The sequence below is a fragment of the Xyrauchen texanus genome, chromosome 13 (genome assembly GCF_025860055.1).
Source record: "Xyrauchen texanus isolate HMW12.3.18 chromosome 13, RBS_HiC_50CHRs, whole genome shotgun sequence".
Taxonomy (NCBI): domain Eukaryota; kingdom Metazoa; phylum Chordata; class Actinopteri; order Cypriniformes; family Catostomidae; genus Xyrauchen; species Xyrauchen texanus.
The window spans coordinates 40,068,330-40,092,225 of record NC_068288.1 but is presented as its reverse complement, the minus strand read 5'-3'; the positions used below and the strand labels follow the sequence as shown (position 1 = coordinate 40,092,225).

At 42.5% G+C, this 23,896-nt stretch overlaps 1 protein-coding gene across 1 annotated transcript; it reads right to left on the bottom strand.

Moving 5' to 3' along the window:
- Window positions 1–2,727: 2,727 nt before the first annotated feature.
- On the bottom strand, window positions 2,728–21,962 carry LOC127653967 (protein Wnt-2b-like). The gene is made up of 6 exons (XM_052140853.1): window positions 21,882–21,962; window positions 14,024–14,244; window positions 9,856–10,133; window positions 4,010–4,274; window positions 2,947–3,208; window positions 2,728–2,857 (listed from the first exon to the last, which is right to left on the bottom strand). The coding sequence occupies exons 1-5, from the start codon at window positions 21,911–21,913 to the stop codon at window positions 2,979–2,981; spliced, it is 1,026 nt and encodes a 341-aa protein (XP_051996813.1). The 5' UTR covers window positions 21,914–21,962; the 3' UTR covers window positions 2,728–2,857; window positions 2,947–2,978.
- Window positions 21,963–23,896: the final 1,934 nt, after the last annotated feature.

Genomic DNA, 23,896 nt, shown 5'->3' with positions numbered 1-23,896 from the left:
TTGATGCTGGTCAAAGGTGGACTCAAAAGGACTTATAATGGTCTTTTTCTTGCCCACACCTATCATATTGCTTCTGAAGCTATGGATTTAATCACTGGAGTCTCATGGATAATTTTTATGCTGCCTTTATGTCTTTTTGGACCTTCTGAAATTTGGTCACCATTCACTTGAATTGTGAGGACCAACAAAGCTGAGATATTCTTCTAAAAATATTTGTTTATGTTCTGCAGAAGAAAGGAAGTCATACACATCTGGGCTGGTATAAGGGTGAGTAAATGATGAGAGAATTTTCAGTTTGGGGTGAACTATCCCTTTAAAGGGACTATTCAGTATTTGCTACTAGTTTATCTCTATATTTTCGGTTCTATAAAAAAGGTTTATTAAGTATAAATGTCCAGGGCGGCACGGTGGTGCAGCGGTTAGCACTGTTGCCTCACAGCAAGAAGGTTGTGGGTTCAAACCCTGGTTGCCCCGGCCTTTCTGTGTGGAGTTTGCATGTTCTCCCCGTGTCTGCGTGGGTTCTCTCCGGGTACTCCGGCTTCCTCCCACCATCCAAAAGACATGCAGGCTAGGTTAATTGGTGTCTCCAAAAAATTGCCGTGGATGTGGAGGTGAGTGTGAGTGTATGTGTGGCCCTGCGATGGACTGGTGACCTGTCCAGGGTGTCCCCCGCCTTTCGGCCAATGTTAGCTGGGATAGGCTCCAGCCCCCCGCGACCCTGTACACAGGATAAGCGGTTGATGATGGATGGATGGATGGATGAAGTATAAATGTATGTTTACAGTAGTTTAATACATTTATTAGATTATATTAAGTATACATTTATGTTTACAGTAGTTTAATATTGATCCTTATTTGTTTAACCCTTAAATCTACCACGGTTTTTCTATAGTAATATTCTAGTAATCATGCTTCAGACAAATTATGAATATTCTATCTCTATATATTTAAAGTCACTTTTTGTTTAGTACATCGGTGCTCATTGTAGCAATCTGGTACCTTGCAAATACAACTTTATTTCCTGGCAGATTGACAAAACCTGATCCCAAACTCATAGAAATTGTGCACAGTACAATCCAACCAATCAGATTGTAGCGTGCGATTTTGAACGTTCTTGCCATCTTTGTGAGCAAAATGCATACAATGTTAACACTTTCAATAAGGTTCCATTTGTGAACATTAGTTGATGCATTAGGTATCATAAACTAACAATTAACAAAATATTTTGTACAGCATTTATTCATCTTTGTTAATGTCTGTTAATACAAATCAAATTGTTCATTGTTAGTTCATGTTAGTTCGTTGTGCATTAATTAAAGTTATCATTTACAAATTTTGAATTTAAAAATGTTTTAGTAAATGTTCAAATTAAAATGAACCAAGATTAATAAATGCTTATTAAGTATTGTTCATTGTTAATTCATGTTAACTAATGTTGTTAAATAATGTTAATAAATGAAAACTTTTTGTAGTGTTGCTCATCAAATGGCAAATGTTTGTGAATGGACAATTGGCTGTCCCTGGGTGTGACCTCAGTAATGTGACTTTAACAATGAACTTTCCAAAATGGTTTGGACTCTTTATTTCAATAAACATCATATTTCAATAAGAATCCCATGAAGGAAAACATTGACTTAATCGTTTGTCTACCAAACCAAACAAAATTGCTCATATTTGAAGGGTTGTTTGAGTGCTTGGGTTTTAAAAAGATAACAAGAGATGACATTTTTGGAATATTTTTTCTAATAGATAATGACAACGTATGTACGATGTAATAATAAGTTGATCTTTGATCTAATTCTTTGTGCAGAAATCATGTATCAAAATTATGGTCCATGAAGTAAATGAAGGGAAATACAGTTATCACTGTTTAACAATATTTATACAACAACCTTCAAAGTATCATTTGGACCATTTAATGGAATTGGTTTTGGCCTTAAATACAATTTATTGCTATGATCGTTGGGAAGCTAGAACTGATGCTGTATGTAACTGTGTTCTTTCCCTACAACTGCATCCATGTATTTACCAAAGTTGACCAAAATAGTATTTTAATGTACAGTAGGCACACTTATAAAAGAGTAAAAGGTGTGCTGTAGAGCAGTGGTTCTCAACAGGTGGGGTCTGTTTTGATAAGGTTGTGGACACTGGGGTAAAAACAATTTTAAAGGCAAAGATTTTGTTTTTCACTTTTTAAAATATATCAAATTATAAAAGGAACATTCCTCCCAACATCCAATCAATCTTTATGGTATTTTTGCCCAAATTCGTCACACAGATGCCAACATAGAACAATTGCAAGATATTTCCTCTTCCTCGAAATCCATAATCATGGCTTTTCATGGTAAAGAAAATCTGAACCCAACTACATTAAATATGAGTTCACTTCCTATGAGGATAAACATTGTATATGTATAGTGTGGTAAATTACCGGCTGTCAAGATTGATATTATTTTAATTTAATAATATTTTTGTTAAGTATTATATTAATAGTAATACATTTAAATGCTTTAAAGAGATTTTTGTTTACTTTTGAATGATGAACCATTTCAGTACTCTTTTGGATCACCAATTCATGTCCAATGTAAAATCTGGATACTGAAGCTAAATCAATTGAGATCCCCTGTATCACATTGCAAAAAAACAAACAAAACAACAACAACAACAACTCATTAACAGTTTTTTGTTGTTGTTGTTCTTGTTGAAAATACTGAAAGGATGGTGTCCTGATCTAAATGATCCAACCAAACAATGCCCATTGTATAATTTCCCACCGACCTCCAGTGCTCCAGACTGGCCTGTGAGAATTGCTTCATCGCTGTGCTTACATCGCTGAAGGTAAATAAAGTTCAAGGTTCTGCAAGAAAAGATCAGAACGATATAGTCATAAACTACACATCCCACAATGCATTGGCCCACTTAAAGTACCTGAGAACAGAAAAGCACCAGTATCTGGTGTTTGATCATGGTCATGGCAGTCAGGTCAAATCAAGCCAGTCGTGTTTCTTATGTGGTTTACAGGTGTGGACGTCCACAGTTTCCTCACAGTCTCTGCACTCGACCGCACAGCACCATTTGAACTTGCACTCGCATTTGGTCACCCATTTTTCATGGGTAGTGTCATACCCACGGCCACAGCACATGACCTCACAACCATCCATGCCTCTGGAAGACCTGTTGCACACCCTTCCAGCTGTACCCAGAGAACCTGAAAAAAAGATGGAGCAAAAGTATGGTCTTTGAAGGAATTTAGCTTTTTTTTTTAGGCCACTGTTTTTCAATTGCTAAACCAAAATTACAGTTAAAAAAAAAATAATAATCTGGTGCCATATTAAAGAAACATACTAACTTTAGAACCCTATCGTATCTGTTAGTAACCATGGAAATTTCACTTACAGTATACATATATGCTATATACACATGTTCTGTTAAAGTTTCTGTAAAATGGCCCCACTGGATCTTGTTTGAATTTCACTTTCAGAAAGGTACCATTGTAACTAGAGTTTTCATCAAATTATCATAGTTACTAGTGGAACTATATACATTTGGGCACCAGTTATTAACAGAATATCTTAATGTCAATGGTCATATTTCATCCCAAAATAAGAGGAAATAAAAATATATTTGATAACACTTTATAATAAGGTTCCATTTGTTTACATTAGTTAACATTAGATAACATGAACTAACAATGAACAATTTAAATTTGTATTAACTAACATTCACAAAGATTAATAAATGCTGTATAAAATATATTGTTAATTGTTTGTTCATGACACCTAATGCATTAACTAATATTAACGAATAGAACCTTACTGTAAAGTGTTTCCATATATTTAAAAAAAAAAAAATTGGCTTCATTTTCTTTATGGAAAATGTCTTATTTCTTTCTTTTTGACTTAGGGGTGAAATATGGTATATGACCCAGCTACTCACCTAATTTCAGTTACACCAACAATAATTTGGAGGCATAATAGAAGAGCACACCCACACTTTCCATCTTGCTTACCTGCTGATCGGTCCATAAGGCAATAGTCTGGAGAGTTCTCAATGTACACTAAATCATTTTTGGCCATTCTCTTGTAATCACGGTCAGCAACCATAAAGCCTGTGCCATCCTGGTTCATTGTGACCTCCACAGCGGTATTGTACTTTTTTCTCAAGTAGTCTCCTGTCTGCCGGAAATCAGACATTGCCAACCAGCATGTTCTGAGAGCACATGACCCACTGACTCCATGACACTTACATTCAGTCTTCATGAAACGTTTCACTGCCTAAGAAAAACAAAAGTCAGTCCATCACCTTTGAACCACTCTACAACGTGATTGAAAGACAAGTTCTTGTTTTATATTTAGTTTGCTGACTTTTAGTTTTAAGGTTTGATTTTTAACCGTACAGCATGACTTTCTTTCCTCTGTGGAACACAAAAGTAGATTATTATTAACACAAAAGTTCCCTCCATCAGGGAACGGAGGTTACATACGTAACCTAGACGTTCCCCTTCGGTCGCTCTCTCCACGCTGTGTCAGAGAAGCGACACTAGGGGTCCACTTATAAAAGCACCACGCGCTGAGCCGTGTACGTGAACTGCTGATACAGGAGCGAGCAGGTATTCTTACGTGCAGGACGACCAACTGTATCAGGCTGCACGTACCCTTCCCCAATGCCCCATTTAAGCCATCAGGATTCCTTATCGTTACCCTGGAGGGGGGAACAAGGTGCTGGCCGCCAACCTGGGAACGGGCCAAGCCTGGCCGGGCCTCTTTTCTCTCTAAGTTTCTCGCATAGAGCAACTTAGGCCGGGGCCCTTACACGCATTGAGGGAAAGGGGGTCTTAGCCCTTATTCAGGGCGGAGAAGACCCTGCGGAGGCCACGCCTACCCGAGAGGGGAGGCAAGTTTAAGTGGCAAAACCATCAGAGGCCTGACTTAGGGCCTATGTGGAAAAGTCGGTGCGGTGGTGGATCCAGCCTATAGAGGGGGGAACATACAGCACGGCAACCGAGGCAGCCGTGACTGCCTAAGGGAAGTACGGGAGTCGGGAGCCAGAGGGGACAGAACCATGGCGTTACACACAGGGGGAGTCCGAAGGAGGCCTTACCTGTGGAGCACCTATACCAGTGCAGGGTAGCTTGCGGTACCCGCAGTGGCTTGGGTCGGCGAGTTCCTCCGCTGAACTGTGACCCACGAGGGCTAGGGAGGAATCAACCAGTGTCCCAAACCTGAGATCTCCTGGGAATGAAGGCGACTGTTTCCCTGGTTAGGGGAAGGGCGCTAGATGCAAGCTGATTCACCCGGTCAGATCGTAGGCGTGCCACCGAAGTTCTCACGGGCTCGGTACCTGAGAGAACACGGACGATACTGACTCAACTCGAGATTGTAGAATCTTGCGAAAGTGTTCGGTGTTGCCCAGCCCGCTGCTCTACAAATGTCTGCTAGGGCAGTGCCCCTAGCCAGTGCCCATGAGGACGCTAACACTCCTGGTGGAGTGGGCTCGGACCCGCAAAGGGGGGCACGGCCTGGGTGTGATAAGCCAGGGAAATGGCGTCGACAACCCAGTGGGCGAGTCTCTGCTTGGAGACAGCATTCCCTTTCTGCTGTCCCCCAAAGCAGACGAAGAGCTGCTCAGAGCATCTAGTGCTCTGTGTACGGTCCAGGTAGATCCGTAAGGCATGTACTGGACACAGCAGTGAAAGGGCTGGATCTGCCTCCTCCCGCGGCAGCGCTTGCAGGTTCACTACCTGATCCCTGAAGGGTGTGGTAGGAACCTTGGGCACATAGCCCGGTCGCGGTCTTAGGATCACGAACGTGTCTACCGGACCGAACTCCAGGCAAGCGTCGCTAACAGAGAACGCATGCAGGTCCCCGACCCTCTTGATGGAAGCGAGCGCGATCAGCAGGGCGGTCTTGAGAGAGAGGGCCCTGAGTCCAACTGAGTCAAGAGGCTCGAAGGGGGGTCTCTGGAGTCCCGTAAGGACGACCGAGAGATCCCAGGAGGGGAACAGGTTAGGCCGGGAGGGAGCTATCCTCCTGGCACCATTTAGGAACCTGACAATTAAGTCGTGCTTACCAAGAGACTTTCCGTCTACCGTGTTGTGGTGGGCCGCGATAGGGGCGACATACACCTTGAGGGTGGAGGGGGACAGCCTCCTCTCCAGCCTCTCCTGAAGAAACACGAGCATTGACCTAACTGCGCACTTCTGCGGGTCTTCAGCTCGGGAAGAACACCAGTCCGCGAACAGATGCCACTTTAGGGCGTAAAGATGCCTGGTAGAGGGGGCTCTGGCTTGATTGATTATATCTACGACGGCAGATGGTAGACCGGCTAGATCTTCCGCGATCCCGGCCCAGGGGCCAGACGTGGAGGTTCCAGAGGTCTGGGTGCGGGTGCCAGAGCGTGCCCCGTCCCTGAGAAAGAAGGTCCTTCCTCAGGGGAATTCGCCAGGGAGGGGCTGTCGTGAGGAGTGTGAGGTCCGAAAACCAAGTCCAGGTAGGCCAGTAGGGGGCTACCAGAGTGACTTGCTCCTCATCCTCCCTGACCTTGCATAGCACCTGTGCAAGAAGGCTCACTGGGGGAAATGCGTACTTGCGCAGCCCCGTGGGCCAGCTGTGGGCCAGCTGTGTGCCAGCGCATCTGCCCCGAGGGGAGCCTCTGTCCAGGCATACCAGAGCGGGCAGTGGGAGGTTTCTTGGGAGGCAAACAGGTCTACCTGGGCCTTGCCGAACCAGTCCCAAATCAGCTGGACCGACTGGGGGTGGAGTCTCCACTCTCCGCCGGGCAAGCTTTGTCTTGACAGCGCGTCCGCCATCACATTGAGGTTGCCGGGATGTGAGTGGCGCAGCAGTGACTCCAGTCGCTGCTGACTCCATAGGAGGAGACGACGGGCTGAGCTGTGACATGTGGAGGGAGCGTACTCGCCTTGGCGGTTTATGTAGGCTACGACTGTGGTGCTGTCTGTCCTGACTAAGACGTGTTTGTGCCGAATTAACGGAAGAAACTTCTGCAGGGCCAGAAAAACAGCCAGCAGCTCTAGGCAGTTGATGTGTCAGCGCAGCGGCCTAGGTTCCACCGCCTGCGGCTGCGCGACTGCTGCACACGGCGCCCAACCCAATTTGGAGGCGCCGGTCGTGACCAGAACGCGCCGGACACCTGCTGCAAGGGTACTCCAGCCCTTAGAAAGCAAAGGTCTGTCCAGGGTTTGAAGGTCTGGCGGCAGGCAGAGGTAACTTTTACGCTAGTGCATGCCATGCTCGCCTCGGACTCGAGTCCGAGCCAGTGCTGAAGTCGTCTCATATGCATCAACCCCAGCGGCGCTGCCACCGCGGAGGATGCCATATGCCCCAGGAGCTGTTGGAAACGCTTTAGCGGGACCACGGCGCCTGGCTTGAAGGAAGCGAGGCATTTCAGCACTGACTGAGCACGCCGTTGGAGAGACGTGCTGTCATTGAGACTGAGTCTAACTCCAGACCGAGAAAAGAGATGCTCTGGACCGGGAGAGCTTGCTCTTTTCCCAGTTGACCTGAAGCCCCAAACGGCTGAGGTGCCTGAGCACCTGGTCTCTGTGTGCGCATAGTAACTCTCGAGAGTGAGCCAGTATGAGCCAGTCGTCGAGGTAATTGAGTATGCGTATGCCGGCTACCGGAGCGGGCAAGAGCTGCCTCTGCAACTTTCGTGGAAGACGCCGAGGGACAGAGACAGGCCGAAGGGGAGGACTTTGTACTGATACGCCTGACCGTCGAACGCGAACCGTAGGAAGGGTCGATGTCGAGGGCAAATTGAGACGTGGAAGTACGCGTCCTTCAGGTCTACTGCTGCGAACCAATCTAGATGCCGGACGCCAGATAGAATTTGTTTCTGGGTGAGCATTTTGAACGGGAGTTTGGACAAGGTCCGATTGAAAACTCGCAGGTCCAAGATCGGTCGTAAGCCGCCGCCTTTCTTGGGTACAACAAAGTAAGGGCTGTAGAAACCCTTCTTCGTTTCGGTTGGAGGGACAGGTTCTATCGCGTCCTTTAATAGAAGGGAGGCGATTTCTTCACGCAGGGAATGGGCATGTTGGCCGTGTACTGCGGAAAAATGTACGCCCACGAAGGGGGGCAGAGACCTGGCAAACTGAATTGCGTAACCGAGTCGAATGGTCCGGTGCAGCCAGTGTGACGTGTTGGGCAGTGAAAGCCACGCCTCTAAACTCCGTGCTAGGGGCACCAAGCCCACGAAGGGGGGCGGAGACCTGGCAAACTGAATTGCGTAACCGAGTCGAATGGTCCGGTGCAGCCAGTGTGACGGGTTGGGCAGTGAAAGCCACGCCTCTAAACTCCGTGCTAGGGGCACCAAAGGGACGGGTTTTTTGGACGTACCTGGCGGGGCTTCACAGCGGTGCGGAACAGGTAACGTGGCGCCGGATGCAACGTGGCGCCCCGAGGCTCTGGTGCTGAGAATAAACTCAAAGCACTTATCTTGCTCACGCGACCCGCAGGGGTGGGTTCGTGACTGAGGAGGAGGTCTGATGCTGGCGTCCTCTGGACTCGCTCTGAACCGGCCGGCCGGGAACAGTCGTGGGGCTGAAGGCGGGACACCGCGTCCATGGAGCCGGACTGTTGAGGCCTGAAAGCAGAGTGCCGTGAGAACGGCATTTGCGGGCCATATGCCACAGAGACAAAGGAAATAGCTCTGTTATTGAGAATTTGGTACCGCAGCCCCGCTAAGGGTGCGGCAAATGAAAAAACAAAGGATTCTCCTCCCGGCCCTCCACCGGGGGACGGAGCGGTCTTACCACCTCCGGAGCTAACTTCTTGGACTCTGGGTGTGTTGTGTCAGGAGTGCCTGGGAGCCTTCCGGGTCCTAGAGGGGGTCCGTGAGACAGGGGGCGTGCGCTTCCCGCGGTTTGCTCGACGCTGGGGCTGAGAGCTGGGCCCGGGTTGAGGTTGCTCTACAGGTCCGGGAAGGGAGTACGGGGCGACCTCGCCAGGTGGTAGGGGTACCGGGGCATAGATGGATCGCAACCGCCCTATCCACCTGGGGAATCGCCGCGTACCTGTGGCGCGCTCCGCCGTCGAGGGTGGCGAGGGCGGACGAGCCTGTGGCGGTGTGACGAGTGGAGAGGGGTGCTCTCCACGAAGACGTCAGCTCGTCATGCACTTCCGGGAAAAACGGAACCGGGGGGGGCGAGGCTGTGAGCGGGAACCAGGAACCAGTCATCCAGCCGTGATGGCTGTGGGGAGGATGGAGGGTTCCAATCCAAGCCCACGCTGTTGGCTGCCCGGGAAAGCATGTCGGACATCTGTGGGGATCGGCCACATATGCAGACTCAAGCTGCATCTCCTATCAGACATTTTTGCATCGGCTGTAGCATCATAACCTTCCCTTGCAGCGTGAGCAGAAGTGTATTGCATCAGCAGCATGGGGCACCAGATTCTATGTTGAAACCAGGAAGTAATCGCGTTCACATAATCAGTGATGACTGTGATTTGGAGGTTGCGTTTTCCCCTCTAACGTGATATTTTTTTCTCCACTGATTGTTAGGTTTAGGCTTGGGGTTAGAGTTTATAAAATATGCATTCCTCTGCACTGTATTACAGCAGATACAGGTGAAAACAAGTTGCTTCACAAATTGCTTTTGGCTCCAGTCTATGGACTGGTTCACAGTTCATTCAAAATATGGAGCTCACAGGTGCCCATACACCCAAAAACACTTACCAATTTGGCAAATTGAGTAAGCATAGACTGATTTTAGCTACTATAAAGTCAACCGACTGTTTACGATTTCACTGTCAGTTTAGTGTGCATTTTTTAGTGAACTATCCCTTTAAGGTTACATGTTATCTTTCACATGTCAACTTTATGGCACACACTCACCATTCTGCCACAGCGATTGTTGTGCAGGTTCATCAGTGCTCGGGCATCTTTGACTGTCCTCTCTCTGGCATCAACAAAGGCTTTGGTAAACTTGATACCATAGTTAATGTTGTCACTACAGCCGCCCCAATCAAAGTCACCTTCTTCATCACTTGCTCTGCCTTTCCTGTGGGAGTCACAGCTACAGATCTTAAGCTCACCTTGACTGCACGCTCTGGTAATGGCATAAACTACGCCCGCAGAGGAGATTGCATAAACGAATGCTGCTTCACGGCTACCTGACAGAGAAGAGAAAATTATTACTAATATTAGCAGGTTGACAATGCATTGCAAGAAAAATAAAGTGTATTTTAGTGCTTAAATTATTTTCACATTTTAAAGGAGAAGTGTCTAATTTTGGCACCAAAAGTAATTGCAAAATGTTTTATTTTCAAACAGGTTTTCCAAAAAACTCTTCGCTCTGCCCACCTATCTGCCATAGTTCAGCAAAAAAAATATATATATATAATTTTCTCAACTCCTGATACGACTTTTCCATTGACCACCTAGATTGTGCAGGATCTTGGATGATGTAACCAATAGCCAAATTTACAAATAAAGCTATTTAGTCATTGTTTTACCAAGATTGCATTCAGGAATGGCTCCATTCTGATAAAAAAATGGCCACCTTTCATATGGGACGATATGGGTATCTCACAATTCGGTTTGTTGTATGATATGAAGTTCTCAATTCAAATTAATCTCAATAAAACAATCATTTGATAAAACAACACTTAAATCCCCCCCAAAAAACAAAACCCATGTGCCTGGGTAGTTCAGCAAGTAAAGATGCTGACTACCACCCCTGGAGTTGCAAATTTGAAACCAGGGCATGCTAAGTGACCCCAGCCAGGTCTCCTAAGCAACCAAAATGGCCCAGTTGCTAGGGAGGGTAGTCACATGGGGTAACCTCCTCGTGGTCACTATAACGTTGTTCTCGTTCTCGTGGGACGCTTGGCGAGTTGTGCATGGATAGACAGCAGCTAATGAGACTGGAGAAACTCACATCAGGACCCTCACTATTAGCACATGTGCTCCTCAGGGATGCATTTTTTCTCCACTGCTCTTCTCCCTGTACACGAATGTCTCCACTGCAATGACCCCTCTGTCAAGCTCCTGAAGTGTGCAGACGACACCACGGTCATCTGCCTCATCCGCGATGGTGACGAGTCTACATACAGATGGAAGGTTGCACAACTAGTCACAACAACCTTGAGCTGAACACACTCAAAACAGTGGAGATGATAGTGGACTTCAGGAGAAATCCCTGTGCACCCCCAATGTGGCAGCAATGGAGTCATTCAGGTTCCTGGGCTTTACCATCTCTCAGGACCTGAAGTGGGACACCCACATAGACTCCATTGTGAAGAAGGCTCAGCAGAGGTTGTACTTCCTTCGCCAGCTGAGGATGTTCCTCCTGCCACAGGAGCTGCTGAGCAGCTGCTGCCGTCATTGAGTCTGTCCTGCATACATCTGTAACTGTCTGGTTTGGTTCAGCCACCAAATCAGACAGAAGGAAACTACAACAGACAGTCAGGACTGCTGAGAGGATTATTGGTGTCCCCCTGCCAACACTCCAAGACCTGTATGTCTCCAGAGTGTGGAAACGTGCAGGTAGAATCACTCTGGACCCCACACTACCCTGCCTACTCCCCCTTTGAACGGTTTCCCTCTTGTTTCTTATATAACTTTCTCTAAAATAAAAGCTTCAAATATAGTTTGCTGCATTCAGGCTGATCAGGTGCAGGTCATATATAGTATGTGAAATAGTATATTAATGATTTTTTTTTAATCACATTTTAACTTTTTTAAAAAAAATATATATATATATAATTTTATCAATTAATAATATGTCATGAAATTGCATATATAATAATATATGAGCTGTCATTGTTTAAAATAATGTGTACAATTTATCAAATTTTCCCTAGATGAGGAATAGATATGTTTATTTTGGTTTTACTGTCCCATTACTACAATCAATTCCTGATGGATACAATTTAACATTTTTTAAATATCCGGTTTCACTCTGAAATTCACCAGATCATGGAAATTAAATGGGCTATGAATGTGATTTCATTTTGACTTTATGTGTTTGTAAACCAACGAATATGTATAGTTATCTCTGCACATTAATATATAGTATCTATGCACACAAAAATGACACACTTCACCTTTAAGTAGTTTAATAGAGCCAAAGCAAGCTTATGAGATGTAACACTCTTACTATGGTGCTAAATCCACTCTGATTTTGTTATATCAACTTTCTAACATTATCCCCAGATTTAAGCCCCTTGGCTTGCCTAAGTGCAGGAGGACACCCTAGAGTGTTCCAACATTCAGCTGATTCAACCTGACACTCCTTCACCTTTAGTTTCTTTGCTTGATTGCACTCATTGCCTTGAGGTGTTTTTTTTCTTTTTTTTGTTGCAAAAAATGACCCCTATTTCCCTCATTTTCCTCCTCCAGCAAGCGCACTGAGCCAGAACAGAGGGTGATGTCAAAAAGAGCAGCTTTGTCTGTCTGCCAGCCCAGAGTCATCTGCACAAATAGTTACATCTATTACTGTTTATACATCAGCCTGTTGAGAACCCCCTCTGACTAGCCACTTGTAGTTGGAGAATATCCACTCTCTGTCAGACTTTTGCCTATTCTTGGGAAGTTCAGACCTTTAAAGCTGTTTTTACCATCACTAACCAACAGACATGTTAAAAAACAAGCCTTAACTTTATTACAAATGAAGTTTTACACAAATTTGGTTATTGTAGCATTTAAAGCTGTTAAGGCTGAAATATACTCTATGCAAGTACGTGAACACATACGATTCTTGTTACGGAAGCTCGATTTTGTGAGTTGTTGCGTTCCAAAACTTGTCTGGGCGCAACTCATAACACAACTTAAGTTTGCATACTCACGTTGCCACAAGGGACGCTGTAGTGTGAACTGTTCGCTTCTATTGTATGTTTTCTGTGTCAAGTCAAATGCTGTCATGTAGGAGCAACAGTTTAAAGAGTATGCCAAACAAGTAGGTAAAGTCATTATATTTATAGCAGTCACAGAGTTTTGAAGGTAACTCTATTGCCCCACTGAGTGCTGAGGTTTGTTACTTCCACAGTAATGCAAGAACACTTGTTATATGTTTGCTGCAACCTGTAGACTGGTTCAGTCTGACCAGTTGTTGGCAATGTGTTGTCCAAGTGTTCACATCTGCATATGCTTATTTGCGTAAAGTATGTTTCTGGCCTTAACGTATGTAACACCAACTCTATGCCAGTACCTACATTTAATTGACTAGGCTAATGCATAACAATATGAGTAAATATTCTTAAGGTAATCATATGAAAACATGTGTCCTACTCACATTTCACCTCAAAATAATAAGATAAAAAATGTAATTTTTGCTTAAAATAAATGAAGCATATTATAGGACCATTAAGATTTGCACTGTAACATTATTTTCATGACAATTAAGCACATTTTCTGCCCTTATTTGCATTACCATAATGCGTCCGTACATTTTACATTTACTATTTAATGGTTACTGTTTAATTTACATTTAAAGGTGAGATTGTCTGATTTGATTCTCATTAATGTAATACAGTATTTTTTTATTCGCTTAAATTAGGCAGTACAACAAACACTACCAATATGTAAAAATACATCACAGTTTAAAAATGATAGAAATAAGAAGTTCTATTTTTCAGAAATAAATGAAGCCTGTATTAGGACGATTACATTTATTTTATTGTGACATTATTTTCATTTTAATTAACAACATTTGCCCCCAAATCTAACTATTATAAGGAAAGAAAAACAATCTCATTAATTTGCTGTAATGTGACAAAAAATTATGATATATTATTTTTGTCATTATTATTTTTTATATTACAGCAATAAAATCTGAATTGTCACAAACAGTCTTCATTTTATATTAGAAAAATAAGTCTTATTTTTTTCTCTTCATTTTGGGGTGAAATATGATCTAGACATGTTCTTGAAAACAGATCACGTCAGAACTAGCTTGTCACATGCTACAGGCTTGCATAGTTCCTGTAGGCCTACTTGTAATAATCATGTTTTATTATGATCTCAGACATCATTAGGGATAGAGTGTAAAGCAAACACTGACTGCGCAGCATGAGGCGGCCGAACACAGTGTGGTCTCGCTCCAGTGTGCTGCAGTTCCAGCGATGGTGTCGGAACTGGTGCTGGCATTCCTGGATCCACTCCTTTGCTCCCTCTCCGATGGACTGCATCAGGTCGGGGTGTCTTTGGCAGAGCTGCCGCTGTTTGTTTACGAGTCCTGGAATGTTGTCACATATGACCCGTGCACCTAATGCACCAATATACCTGCATGAATAAACAATGAAGAACATGTTTAGCTACCTAAAAATCCAGTGAAATATTAAAGGCTATGAAAGGCTACATCGCTATGAAAGTAGTGTCTTGGGATTCAATTCCTTGTCTTGTAACTTAATGGCTAAAAATTAAATGCTTAAATATCGAAACCAGCCCACATTAGGAACCAAAATAGGAATCAATAACATGCACCGTTGGGTTATGCTCTGTACCATGGGGATCAGCACTGTAAAGCTCCAAAAAGCACAGACGATCATAGTTATAGAAAGAAATTCATACACATCTGGGATGGAGTAAATGATGAGAGAATTTTTTATTTTTGGTGAACTCAGTCTTTAAGTGCCCGTTCACTCTGTTGTTTTATATGCTGCTTCACTCATGTGCCATCTGCAGCTGAAAGCCATTTACAAATCTGCCTATAGTGAGATATGATCATGATCATGAATTCAGAGTGTAAACAAGACAAAGCACATTATTATCTACTGCATATCTATAACTAGAAATCATCATCGAGTAGCTAAAGCAACTTCTTTTACAGATCTTGTGTGAATTCTACTCATATAATGAGGTATGAAGTCATTGATAGCACATTTTAATGTGTTTATGATTTACATGTAGTCTTGAGCATCCTCATTTAAATGTACCCCTAAACCCCTACACCAGCAGCGTGTACGATGTCTGAATGTTCGCAAACAGTATGTATTTGCTCTGCTGTTTCAAGCTTCTTTTAACCTCAGAAAGAAGAACTTCTCTGTAAGTGTGCTAGGGCCTTTAAGGTGCAACAGTAGGTTCTACATGCAACTGCATATATTATCCAAAAAGATCTTATTCATGGTAGCGCCAACCTTGATTTTTAATGAGAATGACAACAAGGCTGTGAGGAATAGAGGTACAGTCTCTTCAGTAGCACACACGGTATAAAGTTGTAAAAGCTCCTTGAGCACATCTGATTTTCCACAACTCAAATTGTCTGGAGTTTTTTGTCTACTGAAGGTTCTTAGAAAGATCTTTTGCAATACATTGTCCGTGGAATGATCCGGAACACTTTAAACTGCAGTACAGACCATTGAAGAGACTGTAAAGCCCAAAGTATACATCGATTTTGACGCGAACGATCAGCGTCTGCTTAGTGCTGAAAGCGAGCCTGTCAAAATATACACTATTTGATGGTGCGTGCATACACAGGCGGTCTGCTATGAAATGCTGGACAATTTCTCTTCAAGAGTTTAGCCCCATAAAAATGTCTTTATATTCCTTCAGATTCCAGTTACACAACTGACTGATGATCAATTTAGTCTGCCCGGTAAATTGAGTAACCATTTGTCTGACTGAGCAAAAACGTATCATGTTATTGTGGTGATAACATGTCATTGAAGTCTAGGCTAACGACAACAACTAGGCTAATGACACATCTTTAATTTCACAATCCATAACTTAAGTTATATATTACTATGTGTAACATATGATTTAAAAGACATTAAATGTCGTATTTACATAGTTAAACCTGCTTATACTATAAAGTTTATTTCAAAGATTTTTAATCAGGCACTCAATAGAGCACCCATTACTAGCTCTTTGAGCCAATGGAATCGTTGTGATGTCATATGTGAACTCAATTTACCAGGCGTACTCAATTGACCATGACACCGTTTCTTCGTGACATCAACGGCTCAAATGTGAGTGTTGCTAACCTTTGGACCCAAAAATTAGTGCACATAATTCTAGCCGCATGTGCATTCTGCAAGTTCAAAGACACATGGTTAGAAAAATTGGGCTGTGTGCATTCAAACACTCTGCTGATGACAACAATTGCATCACGGATGCATTCACATTTGATTGAATACTTTAGGCTTCCCTTACAGCCTCATGGTCATTCCTATTAAAAATCAAAGATGGCACAGCTGTGTTAAATGTGCTTTGCTCAAGGGCAAAATTGTGTTATCAAGGATTGTGAATTTACTGTTCTGTTTTAAGGTCTGAGTCTGAAGACTCTGAACCTGCAAAGAGGTCTCTATATTCTACCCTTGTATATCTGCTTGTGCTTTAAGAAGTCTGAACATTTTTTAAACAGAAATTGCTTGTTATTTATTCACAGGACTGCTGTTTATGGCGCCCTTTAGAGGACAGGAAGGGAATTTATTTTCAGAAATAGTTTTGCATTTCCTCACAACAATTTATGTTCCTTCGCAGTAAGTTTTGTGTTCCCTCACAATTATTTTGGGTATTTCTAGTAATCATAGCTCAACTATGGTATTTGTAGTAAAACCACAGTAATGACAAAATTGACCAAAGTTTTACTACAGTAATCATATTTTAACCATGATATTTACAATTTGAGATATTTGAGAATACATTGGTCCATAGTAATAATACAGGAAAGCCACAGCTATGGTAACAGAAATCAATCATAATGCAAAAATAAAATAAATAAATAAAAAGGCTACACCATAGGTGGATGATTTTTAAAACCAAAGTTCCTATCAAAAAACAAGCCCTTATGTTAATTAACCACGGTCTCAATATATTAAAACTGCAGTAACAATGACTGTAATAAACAAGTCTTTTGGTACATTTACCCCAAGTTTACCATGGTGTTAATGTAGTAAAACTGTAGTAACCATGTTTTTTTTTTTTTGGCAGAATAATTTGATTTTTTTTTTTTACCATAGTTTTAGTTTTCCTGTATTACTTTGGTTTTATTACAAATATCATGGTTAAATATGTTACTGTAGTATAACAGTGGTTCATTTTCATAAAGATATTGCAATGGAACCTAAAATAATTGCTAGGGATTTGGAATGCAAAACTTATTGAGAGAGAGCACAAATCTATTGAGAGGAAAAGCAAAAACAAATCCCTCCCTTTAGGGCCTCAGTAGCTGGTAAACACGAGGGAGAACTATGACTTATTAAAATAAGTTATTGGACAATACCATGGCATCAAAATGGCCAGATATTTTATCAGATTCATTGGCCTGGCCGGTATATCATTCTATCACTAAAGGGCTATTTCCTGTTCTGTAATTAGTATATACCCCAGCATGTCCCATAGATCACAGATTCGCACAATTTTACATTTCTGGTACTGAGTTTTCATTTACTGTATGATGCAGGTACAGTTGATTGTCATTTTCTCATTCAACAGTCTAATATAATAACTGGTTGTGACTGGGCGGAGGGTGGGACCGGGTCGTGATTCTACACACCCGGTCCCTTATCAGGCTAATCAAGCCTCTGAGTGGTGCGACAGAGAGTGAATGTTTATGGGCAGCTGTCCATCCCATGTGTGTGTTTGTGTCTTTTGGTTTATTTCTTCATTAAACTATTATTTATATTGTCAAGCCGGTTCTCGCCTCCTCCTTTCCATTGAATTGCTTTACACTGGTCTATCCAACCCTTTCTGTTATAGCCTACCAAACAAATACATTCAGTAAGATTTATGCTGTGCTCACATAGCCTTCTCTTTATTTAGTCAGTCGCAAAAAACATATTATATGACCAAATGTATTACATACATAAAAAAGTCAAATAATAAAATAACAATAATCATACAGGTAAGTGCACAAAATGTAAAGAAAAATAACTACAGAGAACAACGAGTAAAAGTGAATTAAATTGATACTTTCAGTATTTAGTGAGGGGTCACCCTCTCTCCCTCAGATCATGACAGGAGAACACATACTCTCCTGATAAATCTATACATTCAGCCTTCTCTCCTAGGACATATGAGAGTTTCTCTATATTACTCATTCTTCTGAATTCAGGCAGTATTTGTTCTGTGAGTGTAAAGTGTGTGTTTCTAATGCTCTCATATTTACTGCACAATTTACTGAGGTAAATTGAAGTGAAGTTCATCCTCTGTGACTCCTTGAGTGCAGTGTGACCCAGACCCAGTGTTCTCTCTGGGTCTCCAGCTCTGTCTGTGATGACCCGTCTCCACAGCCAGACTGTGCTCACTCACACGATACTTCCTAAGGAGATTCCTCTGACGGTAGTCTTTAATTTTGGTCAGATATGATGCCAATTTATATTCTGTCTTAATTTGGGGGAAATAAATTAATTTGTTAAATTATTTGAGTTTGCTGTGCCAAGGATGAATGTATTCTTCTAGGGTTGTGTTTTGAATTTGGAACCAAATGTGGAACCAAATCTTACTGGCTCTCTTTTAATGTCAGTCAAGAGAGGGAATCTGCCCAGTTCTGCCCGACAGCCCAGGTTAGAAGCATTTCTGTGAACTCTCAGGAAATTTTTACAGAATTTGAGGTGGAAAATTTCAACTGGACTTTTGTCACATGATTCATAATTCAGTTTATATTTGGGTCCCCAGATTTCACTGCTATTCCTAAGTATGGGCTCGATGACGCTGTCAAATAATTTCAGACAAAGTTTAAAAGGGTGGTTAAATTTAAATAATTTTTTTATACTATACGAGCCTTGTCTGTTAGGTCTTTTATTGCCAAGTCAAATTGTCCAGAAGCCGAGACAGTCAGACCTAAATTATCGCCCAAGTGTAAAAAAAAAATGTTTGTCTTGAAGACAATTTTTATTTAAAAAAATTATCACTTTTGTCTTGTCCATGTTGATTGGTAATGCCCAATTACTGCAGTAATTTTCTATAATTGTAGAATTTTAGGGGCTTTCACGTAATCCCTCCTCAGTAGGTGAGAGCAGCAGCAGGTCGTCTGCATATAGAAGACATTACATTTCTCTGTCCTCTAGTGTGAGTCCACCGTTACATGAATTTTAAGGTATTGTGGCCAATTCATTGATATAAATATTAAATAAAGTTAGACATAAGCTACAGCCTTGACAAACTCCATTATTCTGGCTGAAATAATCAGTTCGTCAGTTGTATATTTATTACTCTCTCTCTCTCTCTCTCTAACTCACACAATTATGCAAATACGCAGTCCAGTTCCTCTTACTAACATCCAGGAAGTGTCCACTATATTGGTAGCTTCACACAGTTGCCCTGTTGATCCTTAGAACACAATAGATTTAGGAGAACGCAAAAGGATAATAGTCCATGCAATTAGTCCCCATGTTGACTGATGATTCAAAACTTTAAAAAGGATCCAAAACCCTGAACGTATCATAAAAGTGGTCTAATACTCTATGATTCGAGTGACAAATTCCAAGTCTTCTGAAGCCATATATAAAGGGATTAATGGGAAGGAGGAGTCGAGAACCGGCTTGACAATATAAACAACATTTAATTAAATAAAAAGACACACACAAACACACATGGGGCAGCTGCCCGTAAATGCTCTCTCTCTCTCCTGCACCACCGTCCGCAGTCGGTGATTAGCCTGATAAGGGGCCGGTTGAGTTTAATCACGACTCGGCACCGCCCTCCGAACTGTCACATTCCTCCCTCGTTCTCTCAGGCTGGGGAGCCCCCGGCATGACGTACACCCCCTCCCCCCATTTCCTGGGGGAGGGCGTGCATTATGCCCCATCTGCTGGCAGGTCATCCCCGCCTTCCTGAATCTGGGAGCGGACAGGGGGAGGGAAACAATAATGAAAAATAGGGGGTACTCCTTGTAACAGTGCAGTAGCCCCAACAAAAAAACTGTAAAATTTAAAAGAGAGGGAACGTCTGTCGTCCACTAGATTTAACGTCTAGTGGACGACAGCCGTACCTCCCCGGGTGGATCAGAGGTAGTCCTCCGGCCACTGGTGGATGGAATGCCCCGCTGTGTTTTTGGTGGATGGTAGGAGTCCCCCTCGCCCTGACAGCGGTAACCGCTCCAGGCGGTTTGTTGGGAGCCCCTCCTCCCCTCGCGGTCGGCGGCCATTCCTCCGCTTCCAGGCGGCCCGTCTCCTCCTGCCGTGACCCGGATAGTAGTGAGGTTTAGGGGGGTGAGTGTAACGGGAGCCAGCTGGTAGATAGCTGTGCAGTGTGTAAACCTCACTCTCCTGACCTCAAGAGGTGCACTAATGACTGATGCTAGAGGCTGTAGCCTTTAGCCTCCTTGTTAGAGCACCCGCCTCCCACGCCGGAGACGTCAGTTCAAGTCCCATTCGAAGCAGGGCGAGCAGGACCGGCTACGTGAGTTGTTAGAAGTAGTTTTTATCTAGTTTAAAACACTAACACCACATGACATGTTTTAAAGTAATTTAATAATTATATATACACACACACATTCACATTGGTGGCCAACATTGTTGAATAATGTACAGATTTTGCTGTTTCGGAAGGAAATTGGTACTTTAATTCACCAAAGTGGCATTCAACTGATCACAAAGTATAATCAGGACATTACTGATGTAAAAAACAGCACCATCACTATTTAAAAAAAGTCATTTTTTATCAAATCTAGACAGGCCTCATTTCCAGCAGCCATCACTCCAACACCTTATCCTAGAGTAATCATGTTAAATTGCTAATTTGATACTAGAAAATCACTTGCCATTATATAAAACACAGCTGAAAGCTATTTGGTCCATTCAATTAAGCTTAACATTGTCTTTGTGTTTGTTTTTGAGTTGCCATATTATACAATAGACTGGCATGTCTTAAGGTCAATATTAGGTCAAACAATGGCAAAAAGAAACAGATTTCTCCAGAACCTCACCAGTCAATCATTGTTTTGAGGAAGATTTCATACAAAGGTGTCCACTACAGTCTTCAAAGACAAAGGACACTGGCCCTAACAAGGACAGAAAGAGATGTGGAAGATGAACAACTAAACAAGAGGATAAGTACATCAGAGACTCTAGTTTGAGAAATAGATAGCCTCACATGTCCTCCGCTGACAGCTTCATTGAATTCTACCTGCTCAACACCAGTTTCATGTACAGTAAAGAGAAGACTCAGGGGTGCAGCCTTATGGGAAGAATTGCAAAGGAAAAGCCACTTTTAAAACAGAAAAACAAAAAGAAAACGTTTGAGTGGGTAAAGAAACACAGACATTGGACAACTGATAATTGGAAAAGAGTGTTATGGATCTTAACCCCATTGAGCATTTGTGGGATCAGCTAGACTGTAATGTGCGTGAGAAGTGCCCGACAAGACAGCCGCATCTATGGCAAGTGCTACAGGAAGTGTGTGGTGAAATGAGTATCTGGACAAACTGACAGCTAGAATGAACCAGAATCTGCAAAGCTGTCATTGCTGCATGTGAAGGATTTTTTGATGAGAACTCTTTGAAGTTGAAGAAGTTCTGAATTTTTTTTTTCAAATTGTAATAGTAATTTTTCACATTATTAATGTCCATTGTGATCAGTTGAATGCCATTTTGGTGAATAAAAGTACCAATTTCTTCCATAAGAGTATATATATATATACTCTTATGGAAGAAATTGGTACTTTTGAAATTGGTACTTTTGTATGATCAGGCTAATCAGGCTAAATACTACTAGTGTAGTATTTTATTTAATTCTTGTTTGAGACCTTTCAGTTCCAAGTTATAATCCTGTTAGCATTCTTTGATGATTTTTGACAAATATTGATTTATCTATAGACTACTGAATCATTTAAATATCATAATACTCTTTATCTTATAAGGCATGGTGAAACGGTCCCATTTTCACAATTTATGTATCTGTGAAAATCGGACGATTTATTTGACCCACTCAAACTGAATGAGTTGCTGTAAATCGTGCCCACTTCATATAAACACTTACCACCAAGACGAGTCCACACTGGGAGTAAACATGAGCAGCAGTAATATAAAAGGAAGATAAATCCTCTGACTGGTGGCGCTCGCATCACGGTGTGACAGAAATTCGTTTCGCGCGCGCTGTCTCGAGACTATCCGAGCTGAACTCTCCCCGCGCGCCGCTGACGTGCATCCAACGCCATCAAAGTCGCGCATGACTTACACGGGTGAGAAAGTTTGTGAAATTGTGGACTAATTAAAAATAATTGAAAGGCATATGAAAAAGTTCTTCAGGTAAATTACTCTCCGTCCCTTTCACTAGGATGTTACTTTACACATAACTTTCCACGTTAGGACCAATAAAGTGACTCTGAATGAGAAAACGAGACATCCTCGTCCAATTGAAAAAAGTTCATTAGTATCCAAATGCTTTTCAGTCAGGCTGCAGGACAGTTAAACAGTCAAGGTGGTTAATTGCGTCCAGACCGGTTCAGTGAGAGGTACAGTATCTGTCCGACATACAGCATCAGATTCAGAAGAATATCGGGATGTGGGAGGGGGTGTTTATACTCTCATTGGAGGAAGCAGCACGAGTAGACGGGATGAATGAGCGCGCGTCTGTCTGTCTATCTATCTGTCTAAGGTTTAATATTTTGAACAGTATTTAGAGTGGTGCTTGCATTCAGTGCATGGAGATCATTGCTAGTACCAAGAACTTAATGATTTCAAGCACAATTCTTCTCTGTCATTTTGACGATGTCTCAAAACAGTGTATGACAAGAATGCTTAACCCTTTGAGACCCAGGATGTCCACCAATAATTTGTGTCATGCCCTTTCAGTACAGAGGGGTCAGTGGCCTCCCCTCATCTGATCTAGAGGATCTGGTGATTATAGCAGTGTGTGGGGGAGAGATTTCACCAGGCAAGGCATGCGTCCCTGTTGGCCTCGCAACCTCAACCTACTATCCCAAACAGGAATGTTAATTAGCAGTGTCCACCAGAGGGGGTGACCACGAATTGCATTAGCCAGCAGAAAAAGAACTATTGAGATTTTACAGAACATTCTTGGACAGCTATTAGAAATGTCAGAATGATAACTGGGTGATGATTGAGGGAGTTCCTATATAATTCACCCAAAAATGAAATGGATTCACATTTATTGTAGTATTAAACCTGTATGCTGTTGTTTATTCAGTGTAACACAAAAAGGACAATTAATAAAGAATTGTAGCCCCCCTCCCCAACATTGTGACCACAGCTGTCTAGCACCAAAATAGAGAATAAAACACTATAAAATAACCATAAAGTGCTCCACATTCCAGGCATTCTGAAGGCAAACTAAAGCTTTGTTTGAGGAACAGATGATATTTAAGTTGTTATTCACTGCTAATTTTCCCCTCTGCTGAAATCTTAAATGCTTTTAGACTTGTCTCACCAGGTACGGTGTCACGGATTGTAAATGTCATTGGTCTTCGCATGTCATACCCAAACGCATGACATCAGAGAGAATGACATTTAAGAGCTGCAATAGAGGGGAAGATTTTCAGCCAATAACGACTTAAATTTGACTCTGTTCCTCACACAAAGCTGTTATTTGGCTTCAGAAGACTTGGAATATAGGGCACAAGTTGCATGGACTACTTTTTTGTTTCTTTTTTTGCCGTGGTCACTATGAACCTGCGTTACATGGCAGAGAACAGTGTGACGACCCTTCAAACATGCTCCTTTTGTGTTTCACTGAGAAAAATCACAGCATGTGGGTTTGTAATTAAGGTGAGTAAATAATTACAGAATTTATATTTTTGGATGAACAATTCCTTTAAGTGTAAATGTTGTTCAGTCCCATTGCAGATTGAATAAGCTGCCAGTTTGTGATTTATTGGAACCTGGTAAGCCCATTGTGACTAGGGGGCAGAGTGGCACATACTTCATGCATGTTTGCCTCTCTGTTTCCCGGTCCACTCACACTCTCACACGTATACACACACAAGAGGGGATTTAGGGAGAGGCTCCTGGCTGGTTAAACTGTGATCCCCACTC

Bases quoted from the DNA above. Each gene is read 5' to 3' on its own strand.
- LOC127653967 (XM_052140853.1), bottom strand. From the start codon at position 21,913: ATGTTTACTCCCAGTGTGGACTCGTCTTGGTG. The intron at 14,245-21,881 runs GTAAGTGTTTAT...TTATTCATGCAG, and splicing joins AGTGTGGACTCGTCTTGGTG to GTATATTGGTGCATTAGGTG. The intron at 3,209-4,009 runs GTAAGCAAGATG...TCTTTTTTTCAG, and splicing joins CCTTATGGACCGATCAGCAG to GTTCTCTGGGTACAGCTGGA.